This window comes from Chenopodium album, chromosome 20 (assembly GCF_948465745.1).
Source record: "Chenopodium album chromosome 20, dcCheAlbu1.1, whole genome shotgun sequence".
Lineage (NCBI taxonomy): Eukaryota > Viridiplantae > Streptophyta > Magnoliopsida > Caryophyllales > Amaranthaceae > Chenopodium > Chenopodium album.
This window is the reverse complement of record NC_137853.1, coordinates 9,791,497-9,818,557: the sequence shown is the minus strand read 5'-3', so window position 1 is coordinate 9,818,557 and position 27,061 is coordinate 9,791,497. Positions and strand designations below refer to the sequence as shown.

At 36.5% G+C, this 27,061-nt stretch overlaps 4 protein-coding genes and 1 pseudogene across 5 annotated transcripts; 4 read left to right on the top strand and 1 right to left on the bottom strand.

Moving 5' to 3' along the window:
• Nucleotides 1–298: 298 nt before the first annotated feature.
• On the top strand, nt 299–6,357 carry LOC145598115 (uncharacterized). Its single transcript, XM_081654428.1, has 9 exons — nt 299–1,047; nt 2,445–2,652; nt 3,271–3,348; nt 3,652–4,015; nt 4,217–4,329; nt 4,400–4,564; nt 4,706–4,845; nt 5,630–5,722; nt 5,811–6,357. Exons 1-9 carry the CDS (start codon nt 938–940, stop codon nt 5,968–5,970), a joined length of 1,431 nt encoding a protein of 476 aa, XP_081510554.1. The 5' UTR covers nt 299–937; the 3' UTR covers nt 5,971–6,357.
• Nucleotides 6,358–7,959: 1,602 nt separating this feature from the next.
• LOC145597938 (uncharacterized) lies at nt 7,960–12,675 on the top strand. The gene is made up of 4 exons (XM_081654221.1): nt 7,960–8,424; nt 9,203–9,256; nt 10,473–10,598; nt 12,121–12,675. The coding sequence occupies exons 1-4, from the start codon at nt 8,026–8,028 to the stop codon at nt 12,298–12,300; spliced, it is 759 nt and encodes a 252-aa protein (XP_081510347.1). The 5' UTR covers nt 7,960–8,025; the 3' UTR covers nt 12,301–12,675.
• Nucleotides 12,676–13,468: 793 nt separating this feature from the next.
• LOC145598817 (glucuronoxylan 4-O-methyltransferase 1 pseudogene) lies at nt 13,469–14,655 on the top strand (annotated as a pseudogene).
• A 1,210-nt stretch (nt 14,656–15,865) lies between these two features.
• Nucleotides 15,866–19,313, top strand: LOC145597342 (superoxide dismutase [Fe], chloroplastic-like). Its single transcript, XM_081653496.1, has 9 exons — nt 15,866–16,016; nt 16,111–16,163; nt 17,239–17,310; nt 17,483–17,671; nt 17,752–17,923; nt 18,077–18,195; nt 18,330–18,380; nt 18,584–18,727; nt 19,041–19,313. Exons 1-8 carry the CDS (start codon nt 15,974–15,976, stop codon nt 18,707–18,709), a joined length of 825 nt encoding a protein of 274 aa, XP_081509622.1. The 5' UTR covers nt 15,866–15,973; the 3' UTR covers nt 18,710–18,727; nt 19,041–19,313.
• Nucleotides 19,314–19,653: 340 nt separating this feature from the next.
• LOC145598371 (mediator of RNA polymerase II transcription subunit 22a-like) lies at nt 19,654–24,042 on the bottom strand. Of its 2 annotated transcripts, XM_081654715.1 has the most exons (4): nt 23,915–24,042; nt 22,889–23,033; nt 21,871–21,936; nt 19,654–20,293 (listed from the first exon to the last, which is right to left on the bottom strand). In XM_081654715.1, the coding sequence occupies exons 2-4, from the start codon at nt 23,030–23,032 to the stop codon at nt 20,045–20,047; spliced, it is 459 nt and encodes a 152-aa protein (XP_081510841.1). In that variant the 5' UTR covers nt 23,033; nt 23,915–24,042; the 3' UTR covers nt 19,654–20,044. The 2 variants fall into 2 exon arrangements, with proteins under 2 accessions (XP_081510841.1, XP_081510840.1); XM_081654714.1 differs by lacking the exon at nt 23,915–24,042 and having other exon boundaries at nt 22,889–23,034.
• Nucleotides 24,043–27,061: the final 3,019 nt, after the last annotated feature.

Here is a 27,061-nt window from a genome sequence, read left to right as displayed (position 1 = left end):
TTTTAGTAGTGTTAATTGGTTTCTAGGAAATGGGTTTATTATGAAATTAAATGGGTTTTTTGCGGGGCTAGGAGTGGTTTTTGCGGGGGAGGGGGGTGCAGCGGTGGTCGGGGGAGGCTCGGCGGTGGTCAAGGTAGGGGCGGGGGTGGTCTGGGCTGGTTTTCCGGTGTGTTGGTAGGTGTGAAGGTGGTGATGTGGTGGTGTGAAGGTGGTAGGGAAAGGGAATGGGAAAGTCTAGGGGGGTGGGGAATTGAGTTGGAAGGATTTGGGGTAATGAGGAGGGCAAAGGTAATGATTAAAAATGTAAAGCAAACATCAACAAAGGGAATCGAGCCAATTGATTCCCATTCCCTTTCCTGATTACCCCCAACCAAACGGCCCTTAATGGTCTAATTTATACCTCGACATACGTATTTGGTTAAACCGTAACACTTAAAAAAAATATAGAGGGAGTAGCAACAAAACGAAATAGGAAGACGAAAATTTTAATAATGTCATCATCCCCTATAAATTTTCTCTCTCCTCTCTTCTTGCTCTACAAGTCTACAACTATCATCATTATCATCATCTCACTATCTCTCTCTATAATCAGTGTCACCATTTTTTAGAGAGAGAAAGCTTCTATCCAAAACCTCTCTCTCCTAAATTTTTGAATGTTATCGAGTTGAGCTGATTGAATAATGGAATTCAGCTTCTCATCACCTGATTTTTCTGTAAATTGTTCACACTCTTTGTTTTCTGTTGCCGATTCTTCTCCTAGAATTTCTCACTCTTCTTCTTCTTCAATTCCAGAATCTTCGCCGAAATCGCGTGATTCTGTTACTAATAATTGATGACTGCAAATTAATGTGATTAATTTTTTTTTCTATCTAATTGTGCCTGTAAATCGGGGGATTAATTGTACTAATAATTCAAAAATTAACAAAAATCAGTAGAAATGATGATGATGATGAGTGCTTCTTTGCCGTTGTTTACTGCTACTACTGTCTCATCTTCCATGGCTGCGATTTCATCAAGGAATTGTTTCAATGATTTTTGGAATTTTAGGTAATTTTCTGATTATCTCTCTTACTTTAATTTGTAAGTGTACTTTTATGTTCAACTTTTGGTTGATTTTTTTTTTAATTTTTGTACTTTGCTTTGAAATTTGAATTCGATGATGTGTTTGTGGTTTTTTTGATGCATATTTGTCCTCAATTGTTCCACATTTTATAATTAATTATTGATTTAAATAAATTACTCACTTTTTGTCCTATCTAATGATGTGTTTGTGATTTTTTTTGTTCTTTTTGATGCTTATTTGTGCTCAATTATTCCACATTTTAGGTTAAATTATTAATAAAAATGGATCACTTACTTTTTTGTGATTTTTTGTTCATTTTGATGCTTAAATGTGCTCAGTTATTCCACATTTTATGTTAAATTATTAATAAAAATGGATCACTCACTTTTTTGTGATGTTTTTGTTCATTTTGATGCTTATTTGTGCTTAAATTATTAATTAAAATGGATCACTCACTTTTTAAACCATGTTATGGCCAATCTCCTGAGAGATCTTCTTAATTTGTCACATCTAACCAAGTTTTACGAGTATTAGTTGTACTAGCTTTTAAACCCGTGTGATGCACTGAACTGAAGATGAAGAATAACAATACTCATAAGTTGTAACGCGTTATAAGAATACATTTGATTCAGACTTTTAATGGTCTATGCTTTAAAAATTATACATGGAAAGGATGATGGAATATTACACTTGGAATAGAATTATTGGTAATGACTTGAGGAAATCATATACAAGTATAATTGTTTGCTTGCTGAAAAGGATAAGTATTTGTTTATTACTCACTCTTTTAAATAATAAAAAGTGGTTTACATCTGGCTTTTGGATTAAAAATTGACCATGAATTTCTAATCACTATTTGTATTATAATTGACTACAACAAATTTTATGCAATTGAAATTTTCAACAAATAAGTAGTCAAATTTATTGAAGTATTTGGAGCCAATGTTTTAAAATAGAAGTAATAATTTGTTTGTTGGACCGCTTTATTTCTATTGCTTGTGTTAATTATCATATATAGTATTTTATGTAATAATATGGACTAGATAACACTATAAAGTCCTAAACGTTCGGTTAAGGGTGGTTGCTGACTGCTGAGGATTTGAGAATGAATGCATTTATTATGACATGAAGTTCAGTGATTGCTTGAATTTCCTTGTATCAGAAAAATAAGAGGAAATTTCTCAATTAGTCGATAAGATAGTGGTAGCATATAGTTTTACAATGTTAAAGATGTTCTAGATAGGAGGGACATACTTGGTTTTGTAACTATTCAAGTGGCATAAATTTAGTTGTAGCTATGCTGACTTGGTAGCTGGTTTAAGCTTATATGATAACATGCCTGTTTAGGATTCTTGTTTTAAGTACTCAAAATTATGATTAGGTGCTCTGATGATAAGGCTGGCTATCTTTCGAATGTAAATGGGATGAAGATATCATTCTTGAAATCACTGATGATGGCAACAGCCCGGCACCCAAGGAACAGGAGGTCTAGCACCATTTGTCCTAATACCATAGCAGCTGCTTCAGCTTCTCCACTTTTCAGTGGTCAAGTGACAAGCGATTCTTATGGCCCTAATTTTTATAAGGATGTATGTAATTCTCTCTTTTGGTAGTATGACTTTATGGAATTCAACTTCCATGCTGCAATACAGTCATATTGCCAATCTTTATAAATTCTGATCTAATTATGGTGAATCATAACCTTCCTGGTCTCTATTCTGCATTGATGTGCTACTCCCATACTCCCATTTGATGATTTCCCCCTATGACCCCCCTGTATTGAAACTACTGAGTTACTGTTAGTCCCAGAGTCCCTGGTTTAACAAATTCATCATTATATAGTCATTTACTGTCATTTTTACTAGAGTACTATTACAGCCAAAAAGGTGTGTGTGTGTGTGTGTGTGTGTGTGTGTGTGTGTGCGTGTTTTTTTTTTTTTAAAAATTATAATCTTTATTGGAAAAATGGTGCTGATAATTGAATTAATCTGAAGAGAAGATGATTGTGTGAAGCATTATGTTTCTTTCCGACTGTGCTTGTGCTTGAGACAGTTGTGTCTGACCTTACTTTTGTGATTTGTGTGGTTATGTGAACTTCAAGAAACCACATGTTTCTTATGAACATGCATATCTATTATCTAGTAGTAGTCAGATTTACTCATATCAGCTTTTTGAGTGCATGGTCTAACTGCAACTGTAATTTCCAGGCTCTAAAGGCTGCAAGAGAGAAGTTTACTGAGGAGATATCTTTTCAGTCAAAGGACAAAGATATCTCCCTTGCAAAGGTAAATTCTGATGAGCAATTTGGCTTACTCGCTGCTCATCCTTTGAGGTGAGAAGCTGATAGTATAGATGCCATAGATATTTTCCCAAGTAGAGTAATTTCTACCTTTCTCTGCTGAATGGGGTTGCTATATAAACCAATGCCTATATTAGTTTATCAATTGAAAGCTATATTCTCATGTTTTGCCTTTGGATTAGCAAGCTCAAAATTTTAGTTATTCTCTGTTTTATGCTTTGTTTTTTCCATCACGTATACTATCACAAGTAATTTAGACGTGTGTCTTTCTGTTGTCAACAATGTACAGGCTCTTCTGTATGTTGCTGCTGAAGATGAAGCTTTTATGGCCTTTAACAGAGAGATGGATGCTCGTTCTGTTTTAAATGAAAGGAAAGATGTTCCAATAGCAGCCAACGATCACGAAGGGGATTGTTTGGAGCTTATGCTTCTTGCTGGAAAGAGTTTAACAGAGTGGCTGAATGAATTGGATGCTATTGCTAGAGAAGTTGAGGCCGAGTTAGTTTCAAGAGATATAGGCTGCCATTTGGTTGAAGTTATAGAGGCTGTAAATGTAGTCCTGTTTGAATCTAGACGCTTCAAGAGGGTATCAATAGCTGTGGAGCCAAAGTGTTCTTACTTGCATGGGGTTCTGAGTTCTGGAGATGGCAGTGGTATATCTTTTCATTCCATTTCCCTATCCAAATCTGTCCTCTGCTCTTTAGTCTTTGCAATACTTTTTCCCTTAAAAGTGAGATACTGAGATGTCATTTTTTCCCTGCATTCATCCTAGAGTCTCAGGATATATCTCTTTATCCCATATATTTTGAGCTGATGTTCAGTGATGCTTAGGATATGAATTTTTCTATGAACAGCTATATTGCTGAGCATTATATACATAGAAGTCTGTAAGAGACTGGGTTTGACCATGTTGGGATCTCGTGTTGGAGAGGACTTTTTGATATGGCCCCAAACCGAAAACCCAGAGGTATATATACTCCTTTTTTGTTTATCTTTAGGCCAATTGGTCAAGTTGTCTTGATATATTTTCTGAACAGGAGCTCTTCAAAGTAACTTCAGGGCATAGTTTGTTTGCCATAGTTAATGGGAGGTGTGTGGAAGATCCAAGATCAATGGCCTCAGACCTAAACAGCAATTCACTTCTAAGTCTTGATGTTGTTACGAACCGCGATGTTATTGGGATTGCTTTGGCAAATTTGATTGTAAGCAAAATTTCCAAAACATCTGATTTGTAATGTTACAATCGGAAATTCCATTCTTATTGAAATCTTTTCTAAGGATACATTTCTTATTTGACATACACTTGTCCATGATGTTTAATCTGGAAACATTGTTGGGTGCAGAGGCTGCATTGGAAACGTGCTTCAAGATCAAGTCATGGGTTGATGCTAACATCAGCTTTAAGGCTTGTTCATGATGCTGACAGGAGGTTTGAGAAGATAGATGGATCAAATCAACCGTTGTTGCGTCCTCGAGATTTGAGGTTTTATACCATCTTGAGTTCTTGATTTCATAATATTATTGGCTGTTAGTTTGTTGTTGACAATAGATAAGCATCATAAAATGCTGACCTCTAGATGCCTTGGTCCTTTCCATGTTGCACAGCTTGCAATACCAATTAATGTGTTCGGGATATTCTATTCTTGGCATTACTGTGCTCAATTAGAATTAGACTTCTGGATAATTCCAGAGGTTTTTGGCACCATTCAGGCATTAACCCTTCTGAATAGTTACTCCTAACTTGACTTTAACTATGTAACTTTTGCTGGTGGTGCCATTCCTCTATTGACTTGATCTGCTGATGCAATTGTTTCTGACCAGTTTAGTCTATATCTCTGAATACTGGAATCTTTCTCCGCCTGTTGAGCAACTAAGAGTTGCTTGAAATTGGTTTAATATGGCTTGATAGTCTCATGCCAGCTATCATTTTATCTATATCCCTTTTCTCAAATTGCATATGCATGCACATAACCTTGGATGATCAATACCGATCATCTCACATTCATTACTTGGCTGCAGTGAGGTCATTGTCAAGATTACTTGGCTGCGGTGAGGTCATTGTCAAGAAGATTGTTGCAGTAATGTGCAAGACTAATTTGTGTCGTATATTCTTACTGGAAAATGAGACTAGTGTGATATTTTTAAACTTTTATTTGTTATATGGTTCTATTTTTTTATTGATTCAGCAGTTTACCTTTTCCAAAATTGTTCTTTTTCTTCCCGATCCCTCCTTTTTTCTCCATTACTTACATCATCTTTTTCGGCAGGTTGGCAATTACGGCTTCAGAAAGGCTATTAATTTTACAACCTCATAACTGGTCTTTAAGGAGAGATCATGGGCTGATGTTGTACTATAATAGGTACAGACGTACAGTATTATATTTTATTCTGTTGTGTTAAATTGGTTGCTTATTGTGTAAGATTCATAATACTGACTTCAATTGGCAGGCAATATGGAGAAGCAGTCCAAGAGCTGAGTATTTGTATGGCCTTTGCACCAGAGGAAGAGGCAGCTCTCTTGGAACCATTTGTCGAGAGACTTCACCTTATGCGTCTGGAGTCATCCTGGAAATCTTTGGGACACGCAGGTCAATTGACTGCCCTTTGATTTGTTTACATATGTATAACTGTTAGTCTCCTTGGACTCTTCACTACTGGGGCATAAAACGAAAATTTGGAATGATCAAGTCTACAGCTCAGGTGTACGAGTTCACCTATTCAACCCATATGACCATTTTAGATGTATCAAGTAGAATCGATTTAGTGGATAAGTGCGAAGATGTCTACTTTGTCTATTGTGATAGTTTTTTGCAATTGCATTTTTATGGAATCGTTCGGTTCCTTGTAGTCAGTTGCACCGTTAATTCGTTGTTGATTAGATCTAATCAAGCCATATGCTCGTATCATATTAGAATAGATCAAATCTCCGCTGTTATTGCTTTTGTGTATCTTCAGAATACTATATTTAGTAATGTATGCTTAAATTTAATCTTCACATCATATTGATGGAATTAATCTAACTGCCAACACTCCAACAGTCTTATTTATGAGTGTTATGACCACTTTTTATAAAAAGACTAAAGAACATGTTCTCTTTAGCTTATTTTCAGTTCAGCTCAGCTCCAATAAGTTCAATTCAATTCAGTTCTTATCTTAATTTCATCTTCTAATAAAATATTCAGCTCAGCTCAATAAGTTAAGTTAAGTTCAGTTAGAACAGACCCTAAATGAGTGATCCTTGAGGAAAATCCCTTAGTGTTGTTTGGTTGCTATGGGAATTTACTTCCCATAGGAATTTGTATTTCATGGGATTTAAATTCCTACATCAAATTCACGGCAATTGCATAAAGTTTCCATTTTCAAATTCTCATGATTTTTCACTTCCCACATTTTCTTTATGTAACCAAACAACAATTTTAGTGAAGGTCTAAAATATTGGTCTTCTTAGCAGGAGTCACCGTACGCTACAAGGAAGAACAAAAGATTAGTGGACTTGGTTCTTGACATACGGAATTACGGAGTATGATATGGCAAAACATACTGCGAACTGAAAAGCCAACGAGTGAACTGAGAAGACCAATTTAGGGTCTGTTCTCATTGACTGAACTGAACTGAATTGAGCTGAGCTGAGCTGAACTGAACTGAAATGAATATTTTATAAGAGAAGGAAATTAGGAGCTGAACTGAACTGAAATGAAATGAATATTTTATAAGAGAAGGAAATTAGGAGCTGAGCTGAACTAAACTGAACTGAACTGAGTTGAACTGAACTGAACTGAATTTCAACGTAAGAGAACAGACCCTTAAAGCATGTAGTGAGGCTCTTCAAAATGATCAAAGCTTCCTGGAGGTGGACAAGTGGTATGTGTGCATGTGTTGAATGAGTGTTGTAGGATAATTTGATCTTTTGTTAATAATTTTTGTATTTTTTATTGTTTTCGTGAAGGTAATAGAGTACTCCGTAGTGGATAAGTTAGTTAATTTAGGTGTTATTCAATTGGAGAGAGTTACCTATTTCGTAGTTCCACCTATCGAAATAAAGAATCTTCTTCGTGAGGATATCATAGTACGACACGTTTTATTGCTTAGCTTATTTTTGTTATTTTCTCGACTTGACCCTCCTTTGCACCAAAAAAAAAAAAAACCCAAGATGAACAACTTTAAACTACGAGTAGTTATTTTTGAGCCAATACAAGTTGAACACATCATCGTTCAAGTCAGATTTGTTTATAAACTGACCCTAAATATTTTGTTCAAGCTGGTTTATTTACCTTTTGGTCGAGCTTATTAACAATTTGTTCACGAGTGTATCAACTCATTGACCTCCCTAAATATCTTATTATTCCACAAAGATAGTAAATAAATTTGACAAAAATTTCTGCATTGTACCATCAAAAAATAAATTTTATGCACTTTCATATAAATAAATAAATAAATAAATAAATAAATAAATAAATACTTGTACTTGTAACTATTCTCCATTTAATAGCCATTAAAAAAAAAATGAAAAACCAACTTCACGTGATATGCACGTGCAAAGTTAGAGGCTTAGCAACAGCAACAGCAAAAAATCAACTCGAACACAGAAACAGCTCAACTCATAGAATACAAGAGAAGAGTATAGAAGAGAGAGACTCAAACTCACCTTCAAAAAGCTTCATCAATGGCGATTTCTTTCCTTCCTTCAACTTCCATTAATGGAAAACTCAAGCTCAACCACCATCATCAACACCCCTACTTTCTCTCTCCTCCGCCGTCTTCTCGCCGTCTTCCGCTGCGCGTGGCGGCGTTTCAGCGCGGAGACTTCGAGTCCCTAAAAAGGCGCGTATTATCCGGTGAAGCTTGGAAGGAGGTTTGGCACTCTGCTAACGACGGCTTTGAGCAGCTTGTTTTCGACGCAAGGAAGGCCGCTGAGCGGTTCGACCGTCGGTATTCTGTCTCCCGTCGTCTTTCGTCTGCCGCTGAAGCTGCTTCTGTTCGTGTTCGTGAATTGGACCGTGAGTTTGAAGTTACGCAGAAATGGCGGAGTTTTTCTCTTGATTTCTCTCGGAATTTGCCTAGGGTTCGATTTCCCGCCTTATCTATTTCGTCTTGCTATGTTATTTCTGCAATTTGATTGAATTATTGGAGCTTTGTTTTGATTATTGTTTGCAATTTGGTTAAGTTTCTTAAAATCATGGAATTTTGGGAATTTTGTGATTTCAATTTGTAAAATTGGGGGTATTTTTTCCATTGCATGAGTGAGTTGCTGACTGAATTAGGGTTTAAGGCTCATAATGACGAAAACGAACACAAACACGGTCTGTTTACTCAGAATTCCAGTTTGTGAATGGGTTTCATTGGAAGATATGGATATTGTTTGCCTCTAGAAGATAAAATTTGCAATTTCAAATTATCAAATTGGGAACATTTTATTCATTGCATTTGAGTATGTTGCTGACTGAATTTGGGTTAAGACTCATGATGACAATTTATTGAATTGGGAACATTTTATTCATTGCATTTGAGTATGTTGCTGACTGAATTTGGGTTAAGACTCATGATGACAAGAACGAACGCAAACACGGCTCTTTTACCTGAAATTCCTGTTCGTGAAAATTGTGATAATCGTTGGGACATGTGGATGTTGTTTGCCTTTGAAAGTTGCTATGTCGTGCTGTTTGGAAAATCATAAATGACCCAGTGCAAGTATAGATGATAATTTTAGTAGGAAGTATGTGATGATGATGATGATGTAGTTTTATGACTATCATGTGTTGAGTAATTCTATTGTACTTCTTCATTCTTTTTTGTGGAAGTTGACATAATGGTTAATGCTATTTATTAAATGCTTCTTGCAGTACAGGAAGCAGTTCAATAGTTTTATGGATACTCCCCTTGGAAGGAGTTCTGCGGTACGTATCATCTAAATTTATGCACCGTTTTGCATTTGTTCTTCTCTACGGAGGTTATATTTTCAGTGTGCCTGCCTTCAATTATTCAAATTGAAATTTGAGCTTTGTCAACTTTTTAGCGGGCTACCATTACTCATACAAACTATTCTTATTCATTGGTATCGGACCTAAATATTTTGAAATTGTTGATAAAAGTCAATGGAGCCTCAAGGTGAAGAAATAAGACTGATTTGGTGAATTGACTAGCTCAGTAGGCTCTTGTTGTTAATACTTGGGAATTTGGATTTACATAGCTGCATAGATAAACATGGGAGACATGACACACATGAGTGTGGTGAAATTGCATTTTTCTCTTTTAATACCCCTCCTTAGCTGGACTTTCATTTTGAATGTGAATGGGAGGCTTTAATTCTAAGCATATTACCGGATGACTTTATTTTGTAATTCTAAAGGAGTACCCCTCAGCCAAGATATCCGTTGTTTTGTTAAAGGAGAACCTCTTGACTAATGTCTGCCAACTGAAATGAGAACTTTGTTTTGTTAAACTATTCATACCCTTACTTTATCTTATACAAGGAGTTTACCACAGGTTATAAAATTCATTCAATAACATAAATTGCAATATTGAAGTGAGTGTCATTATTAGTATAACATATCTAAAGAGCTAAGCCAATTAATTCACCTTAAACTTTGCACAAAGATAATGAAGATATTCCTGCAGGACTGGAAAGTAATTCATTACATCTAATGGCTACTCTACCATAACTTACATTCAGGTGCCTTTTTTTTTCACCATTTTAATAAAGTGATGGTAGATCAGTAGATGCTTTCAAATCTTGTGACTGTTGGCAAGAAGCCATTTGTATCATAGATCTTTACTGCAGGAGAATTCTTCTAATATCTGTATTGTTCCCCAATTCCGTCTTTGCATTTTGACTTCTATATTGTTCTTGTCTTACCATGTTCTTATTGTCTCTTTTATCTGATATGAAGCCATTTTCCTTTCATCTTCATTCTTTTGTGGTGGATCCGTTGGTTATCCACCATGAAGACATGGAAAATATACCCTTCCGATTTCTGTGTTAGTGATCTTAAGTTCTATTCACTCCATAACTTTATTTAATAACTTTCATGTTCATATTTGACATAGTTCAATAGTTGGCTCAATGCTCTAGGTTTTGGTTGTGCTTACTTTATATGTTCATTTCCATTTCAGACAATCTTCTTCTTATGGTTTGCTTTGTCTGGATGGCTATTTCGGTGTTTGATAATTGCCACTTGGGTACTGCCAATTGCTGGTCCTCTTCTGATCACTGCTGTTGCTAATAACATGACCGTGAAGGTAAGTGCATCTGCTTGCATTAGTTGTTTTGTGATCAAGACATCAATTTTTTCTTGAAATTGTCTGCGAGTAAATAGACACCTTATTCTGATAATAGTCTAGCTCTAGCATATTGAATTTAGTCCCCTTTATTAATGGCTGGTTAGTTCTTTCCATTAATTAAAACATGAAAGTCCATGAGTATGTCTGTGAAGAGACCATATGTAATGGTTTCTTATACACTCAGCTGCACCAGGGTTAGAACATAGAATCCAATGGTTTGTCCAAAAAGTATTGATGGTAAACCTGGTATTGGGGTCTGAGTACTTTCCGATTTTGTTTAGCTTGGAGTTTTTGTGAGTCTGGTGATAGATGAAAGGAATGGGTGCTTTGAACTTTATATGACTGAGTAATCTAGTTGAAAAATGCTTTTTTTTGGTGTGTGTTAGATTTGAACTTGCAGTTTACAGCAGTCAATAGAAGTAAAAAGTAATATAGATATGTGACCAAACTTCATTCTTTTGGTGGGTTGTGTGGCACATGAACTTATCCTTTAAAAACTATGTATAAGGGAGATGATAAGTTGGCTTGATCTCAAGGGCTCTAGAAGCGGGGGATAAAATAACAGAAGGGAGAAGTATGTAAACTACTGTTTACAACTCTAATTGTCTCTTCTACATCCTGTATCAGTCCTCATATACTGAGGCATGTGAAGTCTGACTTACTGGGTGATCTCTGTGGTGTGGTAAGAGAAATATCAGAAATTTATTGTTGGGGATAGAGGTTTTTTTGTGGTGAATCGTTGTTCTCTGGTGACTTGGTGAGGTCGGTTAAGAAATGTCTTTGGTGATAGATGATTTGTAAAGGAAGATGTAGTAAGGTATGATTATACCATATTTATAAATTTGAGGCGTAATTGATCTCAGTTATTACTCCATGAACAGCAGGCTGTTATAATCCCAGATACTATGTCGCATATTACTGGAATATTTCTGTTCTCCTTCTGAATGGGGTTTGGTTATCTTGTCTGTTGCTGTACTGCCAAGTATATTGGATAATATTGCCTCGGTTTTTTTAACTTACTTGCAACGCTTGCCGACATGATTTCAATTATTAATATCTGCAATTGTCGATAAGTAAAATTATATAAAGTTGATATTTTGGAAATATACAAAGTATAATGGGAAGAATCTAACATGATCCCACATGACTGTTTTACCATAACTTTTAATCATCATGAATAGTCAAAGTAGAGTATGTGGTTGATGTAAAAGTCAAAACATTGCCAGTAAAATAGAAACGGAGAAAGGAAATTTGCCTTTTAGCTGCCTACTTAAGTACTTAGAGTGGAAAATATAGTCAGTTGCTACAAATCTACAATATGCTGGTAGAATAAATAACAATGAAAAATATTGACAGCTGCTGTAATATGTTGGAAAAACCCAGGTCTTGTAATGCCAAGTGTAATATAGCTGCCAATTTTCTTCGTGCGTCAAATGTTCTCATGCACTTTTTGTGTGTTTTAAACCAAATTATTTCACAGGGTGCTTGCCCAGCATGCAAAAGACAGTTTATAGGTGTCAAGAACAGCGTAATACGCTGTCAAGGTTGTGGTAACATCGTCTGGCAGCCAAAGAGTGATTTTTACTCAAAGGGGGGTGACAAGGGAACCCGGTCAAATTCTAACCCTGACATTATAGACGTTGAATTTGAAGAGAAGTGATGAAAACCGATATGTACTCAATTCGGATATGATATGTTTACTAGTTCTCTTCGGGACCAACAAGCTGTGAAAATGGGAGTGCAAAGAAGCTGGTGAAAGGAGAAAATGTCATATTTATTTAGGATGGTAAACACATTTATGTTGTTATATTCTGTATCTTGAGTCTGATTAGTCACATTGAGAAGCAAAATGCTGCTGTCTCCTTTTTTGGATCATGTTTTTATGTTTAGAAGGCTGATATGTAATAATTTTTTCTGTTGGTGCATTCAGTGCCCTGACTTTGTCGTTGTACAGTAAAAAATCTCATCATACCTCGTGTAGATAATTTGGTTAAAGTTCGACTGTTCATCTAATGTGCTAAATTTTCTGATGTTACCAGTTTCTTGTTTGCTTTATTTATTTGTTTACTACCTCCGTTACATATTATTTGCAACGATTTGACATTAAATAGAGAGCGAAAATGTCTAATCGTTGCAAATAATATGTAACGGAGGTAGTATTTATTTTATTTTCACCTTTTCTTGATTAATGTAGATAGTATGTATTTTCTTCACCACACTAAGATTTTCTGTACCTTTTCTCTCAATTTATAAGAGTCGGTTCATTTGAAAGCACGGAGGCGTATTTTTTGTCTATTGGTGGTTAGGTTGTAGAAATTTACTAAAATAAGATAGGTTGTCTACATTGATTTAAAGGCATTACATGAGATATCTGATTTACTTATCAAATTTTTATTATTAAGCTTGTTGGTTGTTTATGTAAGTAGAAAATTTAAAACTGTACGAAAAGCATGATAACCAATAAAATACAAGCTCAACAACTACTGAACTACCACTAAAAAGTTAACTCATATAAACCATGACCCTTTGATTTGCTCCTTTGTGAAGCTTTCTTATTAGGTTCCTTTCAAGCTACTACTTGACAGACAAACATAACTCTATCTTTTTCATTTCCTAGGTTTCTAACAATTAAATCAATTACTTAATCTCTAAACTAATCTTATTATTATAAACTAAGATGTGTAAATGAAAATCACATACCAAACATGCAGATCTACCAAATATTATGTGTAGTATCGCTTCATCTTAACTCAATAGTTGCTCAATAGTCTTCATCACATAACCAATATGCTCATCTCATAAAAACCCGTTTCCTTGTCTATGCAACACCAACATTGGCTTCTTGCATTCATCATATCCTTGAATTTAGAGAGCGAAAAACACTGGTCATTCGATCTCTACCATCATCGGAAAATTACCATGAGGCCTAAACCTCAAGGCCCTCTCAATGTTAAGCTCCTCATTTTAGGAGTTACCCTTGCTTTTCTCCTCCTCTTCATCTTGAGATCAAACTTGTCATCATCTTCTGATCAAAGTACTTCACAAACCGTAAGAAGTAAAGACTCGGATTGTTCATCATCTTGCACGAAACTCCCATCCTCACTATCTCATGCCCTCATTCACTACACAACCTCAAGCATCACACCACAACAAACACAAAAGGAAATCTCAGTTAGTGCCAAAGTCCTACAACAAAAGTCCCCTTGTAACTTCCTAGTTTTCGGCCTAGGCCATGATAGTCTAATGTGGAGCGCGTTAAACTATGGAGGCCGGACTGTTTTCCTAGAGGAAGACGAGTCATGGATTCAACAAATCAAACGTAGATTTCCTATGTTAGACTCTTATCATGTTGTCTATGATAGTAAAGTTAATCAAGCAGATACTTTGATGGAAATGGCTAAGGGAGAAGAGTGTACATCAATAGGTGATGCTAGGCATTCAATGTGTCAACTTGCATTGAAAGGTTTACCTAAGGAAGTGTATGAAACTAAGTGGGATGTGATCATGGTGGATGCACCTACAGGGTACTACGATGAGGCTCCCGGTAGGATGACCGCGATTTACACTGCCGGGATGATTGCTAGGAATAGGGAGGATGGAGACACTGATGTGTTTGTTCATGATGTGAATAGAGAAGTTGAGGATAAATTTTCTAAGGCATTTTTGTGTGAAGGGTATATGAAGAAGCAAGAGGGAAGGTTGAGGCATTTCAATATACCAAGTCATAGGGATGGGTCAGAGAGGCCATTTTGCCCTAATTAGTATTTTTTTTTTCTATTCTTTTTTTGAAAGATTTTCTTGAGTTTTACACATTATTTTTCAATTATCATAAATTTCATATAAGGCCATTATTTTATACTCTTCTATCCTATAAATGTTGTCTCAATTTCTATATGATTTGTTACTTTGAGTTTGCGTCAATTTCTTTTAGACTTTTAGTTAACATGGTCCCTACAATCTCTCTATTTTAACATCTACCAATTAATTTGTCTCTCATCAAGTTATAATGAGTTGATTGAAACAGTTTTTAAAAAACGGATAGAGTAATGGTTATTATATACAAGTAATAGTTATTATTAATAGCTAGGACAAAGTACAAAATCCAAATTTGGTTAGTCCGATTAATATGAACCAAGATTTTTAATTACTCCCTCCGTCCCCTTTTGATAGTCCCTTATGGACATTTTTCACGGGAATTAATAAACACAAAAATAAATAGTTAAAATACATTGAAAAAGTAAATTGATATTGGGTATGTAAAAAAGTAGAGGGAGAAAGTAATAAAAGTACATGGGAAAACAAAATTTACATGGGAAAGTTAAATTTGCACATATATTATTGCAAATTGGAGGGAATTTTGGTAAAAAATTAATATTAATAGTTGTTGGAAAAAACAAATGGGGTGAACATTTTGGGACTAAAATTTGTCCATAAGGGACTATCAAAAGGGGACGGAGATAGTATATAGTAAAAATGTCATCCTTGGCTCATATGCACTTATGCAGTACACATTGTACTAGAAAAAACACAGCTCCATTCTACATTTGTACTAGATATAACACCTCCTATGTGCTCATCATGTCACCATCTTTCTGGCATTTTCGATTGATTATCATATTATTCATGTCACAAAAATTTTCCACCAAAATAAATAAATGTGTCAAAAATAGTGAGGGAATGAGGTCTAGGTTCATCCTTCACCATAAAAAATTTACATTAAAATCGAAAACGTATATTGTATAATTGTATATGAAGTGTTGAAGTGTATGCTCACCTTAGTTTTTCATAATTCTTACTTCAAATTACATCTTGACCAACGATTATGTATGCACTCGGAACAAAACTATGTGAATTCATGAATACTACGAGTATTAAAATGAAAATAATTTCCTTTATACAATACTTCGGTTAAAAAATTATTTTATCCATCCACGTAAGATAGATAGTGAGCTTCATAAAAAAACAACTGCCTATAAATCCCACTTTACATGGACCAAAGCAAAAAGTTTACAACTACTGATAAATAACATCTAATATTAATTAAAAAAAAAATAAGGATTTTGAAGATTTTTTACACCGTGTATGAGGACTTGAGGAGTGTTGATGTATTAGTAGTACACTTTATTATTTTCAATACTATTTAATTTATAAACAGAGAAATTAATAAATTTTCAATATTAATTTCAAAATTTATTTTCTCTCTAATTTTATTCATCAAATTACTATTTGTCCTTTAGTAAACACCCAAGTACCTATATACAAGAGTCAAGACTGAAGAGTGTGTCTGGCACATTTCTAGAACCGTTTAGAATATTTTGTAGCTCAGAGAAACAATGTCCGCAATTGCTGCAACTTCCTCAATTTTCACTAATGAAGGTTTGTTTGTTTGACCCTCTTCATTCAATCATTTTTTTAATAATTAAATTAGATTGAATTTCGTTTGAATTAATATACTTGGTGATTTTTGCAGGGTTTAAAGGGGGCCTAGACACTATCCGCTTCTCACCTTGGAAGCTTAAGGAAGTGGGTATTCTTATTTTATTTTATTTTTTTTTAATTATTAATACTATTTTGTCTAAATTTTATGTTATTATTATTGGGGAAATTGATTGTGGATATATTTATTGTTAATGGGTCTTAAGCTGCTTGAACTTTCATGGTTTTTTTTTTTTTTTTAAAAAAAAAAAAATTATTTTATTTTACTTATTTTATTTATGTTGAAATTGCTAGATGACATTTATGTGTAATTAAAGATAGCATCAGAATTTTCATTCGATAATTAGCTTATAAAGATGTTTGGTAAGATTAGTTGTGAGGCCGAACAATTAACCAAGGATTCTCAACTTGGAAAGTCATTTACTAAACATATTTTTTTTTGGTTGTATGACGAGATTAATGACATGGATAAGCAAGAAGTCGGTTATAACTTATAAGCCAGCGAAAAGCCATATGTAATCAAAAGGCTAGTTATAGAGCTTTGAATTTTTTTTATAAAAAATGTGGATGGGAGAATTGGTGTAATATCTTGCATTGTACATTGTTTAAGATATAAAATTTGCGGACTTTGTTTAATCGAGTGACTTAATAAGGCTTTCTGCAGTAGATAGTCTCTAAGCAGCAGATTGCTAGATGAGGTTGACAAATAAAAGGCCAAGTGATGCTAAAGTTATATGTGTATGATTTACATTAGTTCAATAAAGTAATTAACCATTATGAGTAACAAAAGCTAACAATGATTCATGAAAATGAATTAATATATAACTTCAAGGTATTTAATTTAGTTGTGATATGAGGCTAAATGTACAAAATCTCCATTAGGGGAGCAAAAAGGATCATGCAAGTTTCTAATGTGAGCTAGCCTTGCTAGGTGAAATTGCATTGCTAAACAGGAAGACTAGTTTGTCGGTTATGACTTATGATGTGCCTCTTCTCTTCTTTTATTGTATTGGAAACTTTAAGAAGTTGTAGTAAATTGCCATCACGAAGCTCGATCTCTTTTCAACACTAAAGGTCTAGTTATTGATTTTGAACCCCTCTAATTTGATTTTATTTTGTGAAGAATACTTACATTTGTTTTTCTGACGATATAATGCTGCAGACAAGAGTAAGAAGAGCCGGTGCTGGTGTTGTTACAGCCAAATTTGACTTGAAGCCCCCACCTTATCCATTTGTAAGATTCAAATTACTGTAAAGCTCTGTATCTGATATTAATTCTTGCTTAAACTTTTTCTACCTTACGTTACTTAAGCTACATGATCTATGACTCGAAAGCACTCAAAGCAGTACCCTCTGAATCTCGAAGTTTGCTAATCTCTTGGCAACTCTATGTTAACTGTTGATAGGATGCCTTGGAGCCGCACATGAGCAAACAAACATTTGAGTATCATTGGGGGAAGCATCATAGAGCATATGTGGATAACTTGAACAAGCAAATAGTTGGAACAGAATTAGATGGAAAGCCACTTGAAGAAGTCGTACGAATCACATATAACAAAGGGGACATGCTTCCTTCTTTTAATAACGCAGCACAGGTATGTGTTTGTAACTTTCTTCAAGTGCAGACTATCGTTGTTAGAATCTCAATGTCTTCACAGTTGCACTTTTAATATAGGCCTGGAATCATGAGTTTTTCTGGGAGTCCATGAAGCCTGGTGGTGGGGGAAAGCCTTCTGGCGAGCTTTTGGCACAAATTGAAAAGGATTTTGGTTCTTTTGAAGCATTTACTAGTGAATTCAAGACTGCTGCTGCCACACAATTTGGTTCTGGCTGGGCTTGGCTTGTTTGTGAGCACTCTATATTACTAATATCTTTGGTTTCCTAAATAAATTTCACAGGATGGCCTTACCATTTTCACCTTAATAAAGAAAAAGGGAAAAATAATAATCAGCTTCTGGTATATGATGTATGCTAATCTACTAATTTCTTTTTGAACACAGACAAAGCAAATAAACTGGATGTCGGAAATGCAGTAAACCCGAAACCATCTGAAGATGACAAGAAACTTGTGGTTGTTAAGAGCCCAAATGCTGTGAACCCTCTTGTTTGGGATTATTATGTGAGTAATACATCTTTAGGCTCATGCCTAGCAATGTTGTAGTGAGCTGATAAAGTGACAATGGTTTGGTAAGAGTCGTAAGACCTTGTTTACTTAAGTCTCAATTTTGATGTATGGCATGTCTTATGTTGCAGCCACTTCTTACTATCGATGTTTGGGAGCATGCCTATTACTTGGATTTCCAGGTGAGGCTAACCTTCAGAAGTCTCAAGACACTTGCAAATGCTCCCCCCACCCAAAAATCTCCCCCCTTCTATTTTACCTCTATGAAAAAAGGAAAAACTGCAAATGGATTTGGTTGAATAGGAAAGCCTCTTTTTTCTGCTTTCCTTCTCAGAATATGTTAAAGGTGACTCACAAGTCGACCTCGTATTTCTCTGTTTTGCAGAATCGAAGGCCTGATTACATCTCAATTTTCATGGAAAATCTTGTTTCCTGGGATGCTGTCAATGCAAGATATGAGGCTGCTAAGTCTTTTGCTACTGAGAGAGAGAAAGAAGCAGTGCAGAATTAAGAAGATTTTGGTTAGAAAGTAAGTAGTGAAATCACAGGCATTCATTTTTTATATTAATACAAATGTCTCAGAATTAAAATAAAGTGACCAAGTTCAGGGCAATTTTTGGACCAAGTCCTGATTATCAGCGCAATAATTAGACAAAGATTTATGATAGTATATGAACCTTGTTAGACATGTTTTCGAGTGCAAGGGTTTTAAAACTAGTATCGTGCGGTTCGTGCCCTAAGGCTGGTCATGGTAAATTTAAATGACTGCTTTCTGGTAATTTTGTTCAATTAGATTTTGTCATAGGTTGTGTTCTAATTTCATTTACTTGTCTTCTTGATAGGTGTTAATGGTTGTTATGTGATCAAGTTAGCTAGATATTGGTGCAGCAGATCAAAGCTGGAGTTCCTTGTAGTCTTGTAGAACCGGGCCAAGCTGTTGTAGCTGAGCTTATGTGTTCCTTCTACGGGTTGTATGAGGGTGCTTTTTAGCTTGTTATACAGTTCTGATTGTAATGCCAGCAATAGTAAAAATAATGAGCATCTCTGTGAAAACATGGTTTTGGAGAGGCACTTGAACCAGATATAAAGCATTATTATCGAGAACATTTTATTAACGCTGTTGATTTTATGAACTTTGCATGATTTCTGAGAACTAAGCCTACAGGCCTACCTCCATAGGTTAGGTTGCCTGGTTTAGCTTGAATCAAACTGAGGGCTTACATACTTGATTGGCTCAGTTACACCCTGAATGCTATTTGTCAATTGTTCAAGGAGCGAGCCTTCTTATTCTTAGGAGTGATAAGGGTTATTCAGCAGTAATTTAAGTAATGTGCCTTGCATTTTTTTATTTTTATTTTTTTTTGAAAAAAATGCTCTGTAGTTGAATACTCCTCTCACTTTCTCAGTCATTCAATCCCATGTTTATTTCTGAAAATCTATTTTCACAATATCCAATGCACATAATTGACTATTAATATAATCTCTCTTGTTTAAATTCAAGAAAAAATAGTATTCTGAAACAACTCTTGTAATGAATTTTGCAAGATCCTACATAACAATAATTCACTTCTACAAATAAACCTAGACTTGTTCTCAATCACAGCATATACATGACAAGGGGCTCTATCTATCTGCTAGCTTGACATCCACAGGCACCACAGCTACATAGTCTACATTACAAATAGCCCCCACCCAAACGACCTTTGGAAAAAATCCTATTTAAAACTGTGGAGTGTTGTACCTTAAATCACCCAGAAGACAAACAAATAATAGAAGTCAAGTTGTGCATATATCTAGACTTCTTTTTGACAGTCAGGTAAATTAGACTGCAACTATCATGCCAAACTCAAGGTGATGGAGGTTGGCTGGCTGCGCAGGCTTTCTCTGCAGAAGAATAAAAATGAGATTCAAGTTCTTTGAGACTAGCTGCTGCCTCTTCCCCAACTCTACCCAAAGTAACGTCTGTTTTTTCTGTCAGCTTATTGAATTCGCCAATACGTTGTTCTACATGGTCATTGAGCGATGCAAATCCAGAAAAGATAGCAGTCTGCTTCAATTCTGACACCAACTTCAACAATGAGTCAGCTGCTTGGACCTGTTAATCAACCAAAAACATACAAGTGGAATAAAGACAATGAACATGTATACAGAATTACAGAGACATTGTACCTGAAAAAAACATGTATACAGAGATAAAGGAATTGAGTGGCAATTCAATGAAGTTAAGGTACAAGAAAAAATTGGGAAGAAAAAGACAGACTATCTACCAGATAGTTTCTCAATTACATCCAGGAGAGAACTAGTCAACTTTCTTTGCTGTGTTTCTTACAACAGAGATCTCCACTCAAGAGAACTAGTACTTGCCTAAAAAAATGAAATTAGAGATTGAGATTATTTGACATAACACATAATGACAATTATGGTATTAAATCACAACCATGTCACCGAATCAGGACCCCATCGTAAAGGTTTTTGTGTGAGTCCATGAAATTTTAGGCTGCAAACCATCTGCATTGCCCGACATGCTTGCAAATGTAGTTCTGTGACCCAAACTGAATTCGAGATTCGAAGTCATGATAGTTCCTATTGCCTAGAATGAATAAAGCGGTTATATACTCCGAATATGGCAACATTGCTCATCATCCAGCAGCTATCAAGGTTTCTAACTAGTCTCTCAAATGTCTTAGGCCAAAAGCTAATGAATTATTGTGGTTGAGTCCTAGGATCTCACAGCAAAAAATATTACAAAAAAGCAAAACAAGAGGTCATTCTCAAATCTCAAAGTAGACTAATGCCTCAAGCAGGAAGATTATCATGAACTCTATTACGAAGGAAAGAGCAAATTGTTAACCACATATGGGTCATGGCCGTCATGCAATAAATAGTCAGAGTGCAAGTCAGCTTATGTTAAACTCATGCACTAATCAAGCTCAAGCAGCAGGAACAAGAACAAAACTGCAATTGTATAAAGGGACACAACAAATTTCGCATATGAATATTATGCTAGGTGAATATATTGATCAATATAGAGGAGAAAAAGGTAACAATAAGCTGAACTCAGTACAAGTAAAAAACTTGAACAATCAGCTGTTGATTGCCATCTTAAAATCTAATACTTCATTCTAAAATTATTGCAATGTATTTTTTTAATTTTTTTTTAAGGAAGTTCCACAAATACTCTCCTATCACAATTCACAATGTATGTATCCAACACACCCTAAGAAATCTCCGTAAGTTCCTTTCTCATCTGGGTTCTATGGGTAACACAGACGGTTTTTCAGAGTAATTCAGATAGTTTTTCTGGTCCTCATAACCGCTTTCTTAACTCTTGTGCCTCCCCCCCCCCCCCCCCCCCCCCCAAACACACACACACACACACACACACAAATAGAAAGGAGGAACCATGGGACAAACACACACACACACACACAAAAAGAAAGGAGAAACCATGGGACAAAGTAAAACTTGGATAGATTTCCACAGCAACTCCAATCTAAAAGCAACATAGTCATTGACAGCCATGCAGCTTGGAAAATGCTGGCAAAATATGGAAAAATTACAAGTTCTAGACGACATTGCAATCCAAAGAAATTTGGAGACAGACAGTATGCTGAAGCCTTGTGCCTTAATATTGTACTGCATATAACTAAGATAATAAGATTATGCTCTCACCATCCTGGCTGCACGCACTTCCATCATGAAAGCTTCTTGTTGATTTCTGACGGGTGGATCATTTACCTACAGATTTAAGAGATTCAGAGACTTCAATAGATACTAATAACAGTGCCTTACTAATGACATAGCTAATGACACATTGTTAGCAATTCAAAAGGAAAGTGAAACTTAGGCATAGCTTTCATGTTTGATAGTGAATGCTGGATGATTTTATCAAGCTTGGCGCTTCTATCAGGTACAGATTAACTTTACAAAGCAGGCATGATATAAGCTAATTAAGAGTATTAAACAAAAAAATTACAAAAGAAAGCCGTATCCAATTACAAAGTAGTAAAGGTTCTGACTTATGCCACTGCAGAAGCAGACATCCTGAAAAATGACCACATTTCATTACTAAAAATCAGTATAGAAGCAGCAGCAGTTTGGTTCGTAGAGTGGTATGGGTTTGGAATCAGAATTGAGATAGGAGTGATATGGGATTGGAACGTGGTACTTAAAACTGAGTGGTTGGTTTTGTTCAGGAATGGACTTTTTTTTATATGATACCTGAAAGTATGGTACTTTGATGAACCATACCCCCCCTTCCCCCTTTGGTTTCTAAACCCCATACAATGTGTGTTTGAGCCTTTGAGGTATAAGTTTGGACATTGGTATTTTGTTAAACAAACACAAGGTATATCTATTCAAAACCCATACCTTATACCTAAGTTACTTGACCAAACACCCCTATAATGGGAACCTTTTGGTTCACAAATTGACATGCAACATAATCGAATGAAAACCCCAAAACAGGGAAGCATAGATTGAAATTTACATACTAAAGCTTCATGTATTTCTAATGTTTGGTTCACACTTGAAATAAAATCGTCTTAAATTAAACTAAAAATTGACAGCCACCCAAATCAGGCAAAGCACAGCTCTGAAACTAAGCATGCATATCTCGAAACAAATCAAGAGTATATATATGTTAAATAAAATCCACAACTTACTACATAAAAAGGAGGTGCAGACAAACCCGAGAAACATTGACAAGAACAGTGAAATTGTCAACAAGATTGGAAACATCAGTTTCAACTCTTTGCAAAAGAGCCTTCTGCTTCTGTGTGGCTGCAGCAGCAGCGGCGGCTGTAGGTCCACCTCCGCCACTTCCTTTATTCATTCTAGACAATAGGAAATACAATACACAGTCTTAGGTTAGACAGAGTAAAAAAAACACTACTTCGATAGCAAAATCATTGTTATGTGGGAAGGGAATTGGCTAGACATGTATTCTATCATCAAACTGCGATTTTGGGAGAAAACTAACAAAGCATGTTTTGTCCGAAAGCAAGTGTCAACATTTCCCTACACATCGGAAATTCGAAATAATATGGCAAATGTATACAGCATTCAAATTAAGAATCCAAGAAGCAAATAATTGCTTCAAAATTCACCAGTTTCTATTACTTCTTCTGTCACTTTACAATTCTCAAGTAAATGAGAAAATTGTGTTAATTTCCATACAGTAGTTTTTAATCTAATGAACAAGAAGTAGTTGATCAATGGTAAATGCATTAATTATATTAATTATTACATAAATACACCAAGGACAAATCAAATACTTATATTTGCTGCTCATGATCCAAGGAAAAAAGCACAATTCTTTTCGAAACACGAAAGTAACAAAATTAATTCTATTTTTTTTTACGAACAATCACGGCGAATCCGATACTAAATTGAAAGAAGACAGCATAACATTCAAAGCAACTAGCAGCACTCCTAAATTGTTTATTTTCATTATTCCAATTTAACAATAAAGGGATATGTAAACAAAAGGGCTGCAACTTTAGCAATCAAATTTGAGTCAATTATCTATTCAAATTCTTTTTGCTTTAGCACATGAACAACAAAATTCTAGCAATGAATAAATTTTAAGAAATCGAGTGATTATAAGTAATAGTTCAATAATCTACCTTAGAAGAAACCTAAATTAAATTAACGATAAACCCTAGATTTTGGAATTGATATTTGGTGATTTTAAAATAAAGAGAAAACATCATACCTCAGAAACTGGTACAATGGAGGGGAGAAAGCTTAGAAGTAGCTTTTAATGGACGAGTGTATTGTTTTGTGATCTCTCTCAACTAAACAGGATTTTCAAATCCTTGAGGGGTGTTTGGTTCCTTGAATTAGAATAGGTGGTATGTAATATCATACTAGAATCTTAAATCTCATACAAGTACTAGTTTATAGTTGTTTGATTTTATTCTTGGAATGTGTTATACTTTCTAGGAATGCATTGTGAATTTTAAGAGGAGAGATTAAGGCTTGTTCACTTCATCTTAATTTCAGTTCATTTCAGTTCAGCTTAGTTTCGTTTCAATCAGTTCAGTTTAATTCAGCTCTTAATTTCCGACTCTTATAAAATATTCATTTCAGCTCTATTCAATCCAGTTCAGTTCAGCTCCAATTACTTCAGTTTAGTTCACTTCGATTTAGTTAGCTCCAATCAGTTCAGTTAGATCCAATCAGTTCAGTTCAGTAAATGTGAACATGTCCTTAGTATGGTCAAATGAAAAATTAAAGGTATGTGGTGAAGTTATAAGTTAGAAACCCTTTAACATGAGAATCTATGATTGAAATGGAAGGTGTTTAGGGTATTTTTACCCTTGACAAGTGGACCAATGAGGAGGTGCCACGTGTCAGAGGCTGGCAGGTCATCCTTGACCAATCTCCAGCTGACACGTGGCCTCTCCAGATACTTTCTTAGAATTACGGCCTTCAAGGGCCCAATTCCCCAAAAATCCGCTATTTGGTGGCGCAGCCCATCAGTCCTAGGTCAGAATGACCTAGGGAGGGGCACTTTTCCCAATGACCCTATAAATAGGGAGATATTCCCCCAAATTGGGGGACATTCAGAAATTTACTATCATTTATTACATCCTACTTTCTCTCTCATCAGAGAACTCCTGAGCTTGGAATCCAAGCAGATCCCCATCTAAATTTCCGCACTTTTTATTTTCCTTCAAGTTACTAACTTGAACGTTGGAGGCGGAGCACCACCCAACCGGTGTCTCCGTTGTTTTTGCAGGTACAGAGTCAGCGGGACCAGTCTTCGAGTTGTAACTCTCCCAAGGGACAAAAACACCCAAAACATTTGGCGCCGTCTGTGGGGAGAGTACCTCAAGATGGTCAAAAATTCTGTACCAATTCTCAATTCTACTTCTCTACGTCCGGTTACTCAGACGGGTAACCAAGAAGACTTGCAACCGGTTATTCAACCGGAAAATTTTGAAATCCCTCAGCCTCCGCCTCAGCCTCAGCCAGAGGTATTCACTGAGGAGGAGGAAGAAGAAGAAGACAATGATGTGGAGACCTACATAACCAAAGATGGCTCCCTCATCTCTAAATCCATTCGTTCCAGAGATCAACTGGAGCGAAATCTAGACCAGGCGGGTCCAAGCAGCTGGCCCACTGGGAGGTCAGACGGGGAAACCCGGAAGACCAGAGGAGAAGCTCCAGTCACCCGGAATGAGCTCCTGAAATTCATGAACTCCTTCAAGGGTGAAATCAAGGAGATGATCAACAACAAGGCAGGCTCTAGCAAGAGTCCGCCGGCTAAAAAGACTCCCAATGATGGGAAGAAGAAGCCGGTCAAGGACAGGCAGCCAACTCCTCATCCAAAGGAGAAGGCAGCCGCAAAACTTGACTGGTCCAAGATTCTGATGCCCCAGAGGCAGCCCCGACAACCCCATCCGGAGGCCAAAAAGACGCCTACCTTCGATGCTAGAGAATTCATCAATCGAAGGAGGCAGCAACAGTCTGAGTCAGCTTCTACCTCAAGCTTTCCAGACAGCTTCAAGGAAGCTTCTGCAAGGAATTCTATGTCCTTGCATGAGAGTCGGACAGGCGGTAAATCCGTCAACACCGAACCTCAGCTGATGATAGGGTCTATGCCATACGCACCCCAGGCGCAGTATGGGCAATATGGCCTCCAGTTCATGCAGCCACCCTCATTCGGAGGTCAGGCGGCATATACCAATGTCCAGCCACTAGACTGGCAGCTCCGGCTGATGAGGCTAGGCGAACAACCGTCTGCCTTTGCAGCCAATATAACCGAGGCGGCTCAGCCGGCCAAGGTTAAGAATATTTTGGTTGGTGCTTATGATGGAACCACCAACCCAGAAGACCACCTGATGGCATATACCAACCTAATGTGTTTACAAGGTTGGGACGATGCCACCTGGTGTCGATGTTTTCCGGCTACATTGAAGGGCATTGCCCAACAATGGTTTGGCAACTTGCCAGCCGGATCTATTGACTGCTTCAAGAAGCTAGCCTTCTTGTTTGCCACCAACTTCTCAATGAACATCCCTGCTAAGAAAACAAGTTTAGACTTGAGCACCATTAAGCAGGGAGAGAGAGAAGGGCTACGCTCATATGTCAGACGGTTCAACCTGGTCAGAATTCAGATCCAGGGGCTGTCTGACGAGGTAGCATTTACAGACTTCTTCAAGGGTCTGAGAGACGGGTCGACTTTTAAGTTCGACCTTGTCAGAAAAGGGGCATTTACGCTACAGGCGGCCCTGAGGGAGGCGGAAAGCTATATACAAGCAACCGACCTCTGCACGCCTGGTAGCCAGTCGGACTCCAAGAAGTCTGACAAGAAAAAAGAGAGCCGGTCTGCTCAGCCGACAAAGAAAAAAGAAGAGAGCAAGAAAAGAAAAGAAGTCTGGGCGGTCAGTGATTCTGAGCAGCCGTCCCAGAAGAAGAAAAAAGAGTTTAAACCATACGTTCCCCGGTATGAGTTTAACAAAGACTGCAACTCCATCCTCATGGAGGTGAAGGACCGGCTGTCCATTGAGAAACCGAATCCAATGAAGAGTTTCGTCCAGTCACGGAACAAAAATAAATTTTGCCAATTCCATGAGGAGGTTGGCCATGACACCAACGACTGCTTCAGTTTACAGCGGACGTTGGACCGTCTGGCTGACAAAGGACTTCTAAAGTCCTACATTTCTAAGTCCCCAGCTGGGGCAAAGAAGAAGAACAAGGGTCAGTCCTCCAAGGCAACCCCCCAGCCTACTAGTAGTTCGGATACCAACAAGGATCCGGTCTACACTATAGCAGACGGATTTTCATGTGGTGGCCCTACCATCCGGGGCACCAAGAGCCATCTTCGAAAGATGGACAAGGATGATGATGATGA

Bases quoted from the DNA above. Each gene is read 5' to 3' on its own strand.
- LOC145598115 (XM_081654428.1), top strand. From the start codon at position 938: ATGATGATGATGATGAGTGCTTCTTTGCCGTTGTTTACTGCTACTACT. The intron at 4,846-5,629 runs GTTTTATACCAT...CTTTTTCGGCAG, and splicing joins TTGCGTCCTCGAGATTTGAG to GTTGGCAATTACGGCTTCAG. The intron at 5,723-5,810 runs GTACAGACGTAC...TTCAATTGGCAG, and splicing joins CTGATGTTGTACTATAATAG to GCAATATGGAGAAGCAGTCC.
- LOC145597938 (XM_081654221.1), top strand. From the start codon at position 8,026: ATGGCGATTTCTTTCCTTCCTTCAACTTCCATTAATGGAAAACTCAAG. The intron at 8,425-9,202 runs GTTCGATTTCCC...TGCTTCTTGCAG, and splicing joins TCTCTCGGAATTTGCCTAGG to TACAGGAAGCAGTTCAATAG. The intron at 10,599-12,120 runs GTAAGTGCATCT...ATTATTTCACAG, and splicing joins CTAATAACATGACCGTGAAG to GGTGCTTGCCCAGCATGCAA.
- LOC145597342 (XM_081653496.1), top strand. From the start codon at position 15,974: ATGTCCGCAATTGCTGCAACTTCCTCAATTTTCACTAATGAAG. The intron at 17,311-17,482 runs GTAAGATTCAAA...AACTGTTGATAG, and splicing joins AGCCCCCACCTTATCCATTT to GATGCCTTGGAGCCGCACAT. The intron at 18,381-18,583 runs GTGAGGCTAACC...TCTGTTTTGCAG, and splicing joins CCTATTACTTGGATTTCCAG to AATCGAAGGCCTGATTACAT.
- LOC145598371 (XM_081654715.1), bottom strand. From the start codon at position 23,032: ATGAATAAAGGAAGTGGCGGAGGTGGACCTACAGCCGCCGCTGCTGCT. The intron at 21,937-22,888 runs GTTTGTCTGCAC...TTAAATCTGTAG, and splicing joins TTCTTGTCAATGTTTCTCGG to GTAAATGATCCACCCGTCAG. The intron at 20,294-21,870 runs GTGAGAGCATAA...GTTGATTAACAG, and splicing joins AAGTGCGTGCAGCCAGGATG to GTCCAAGCAGCTGACTCATT.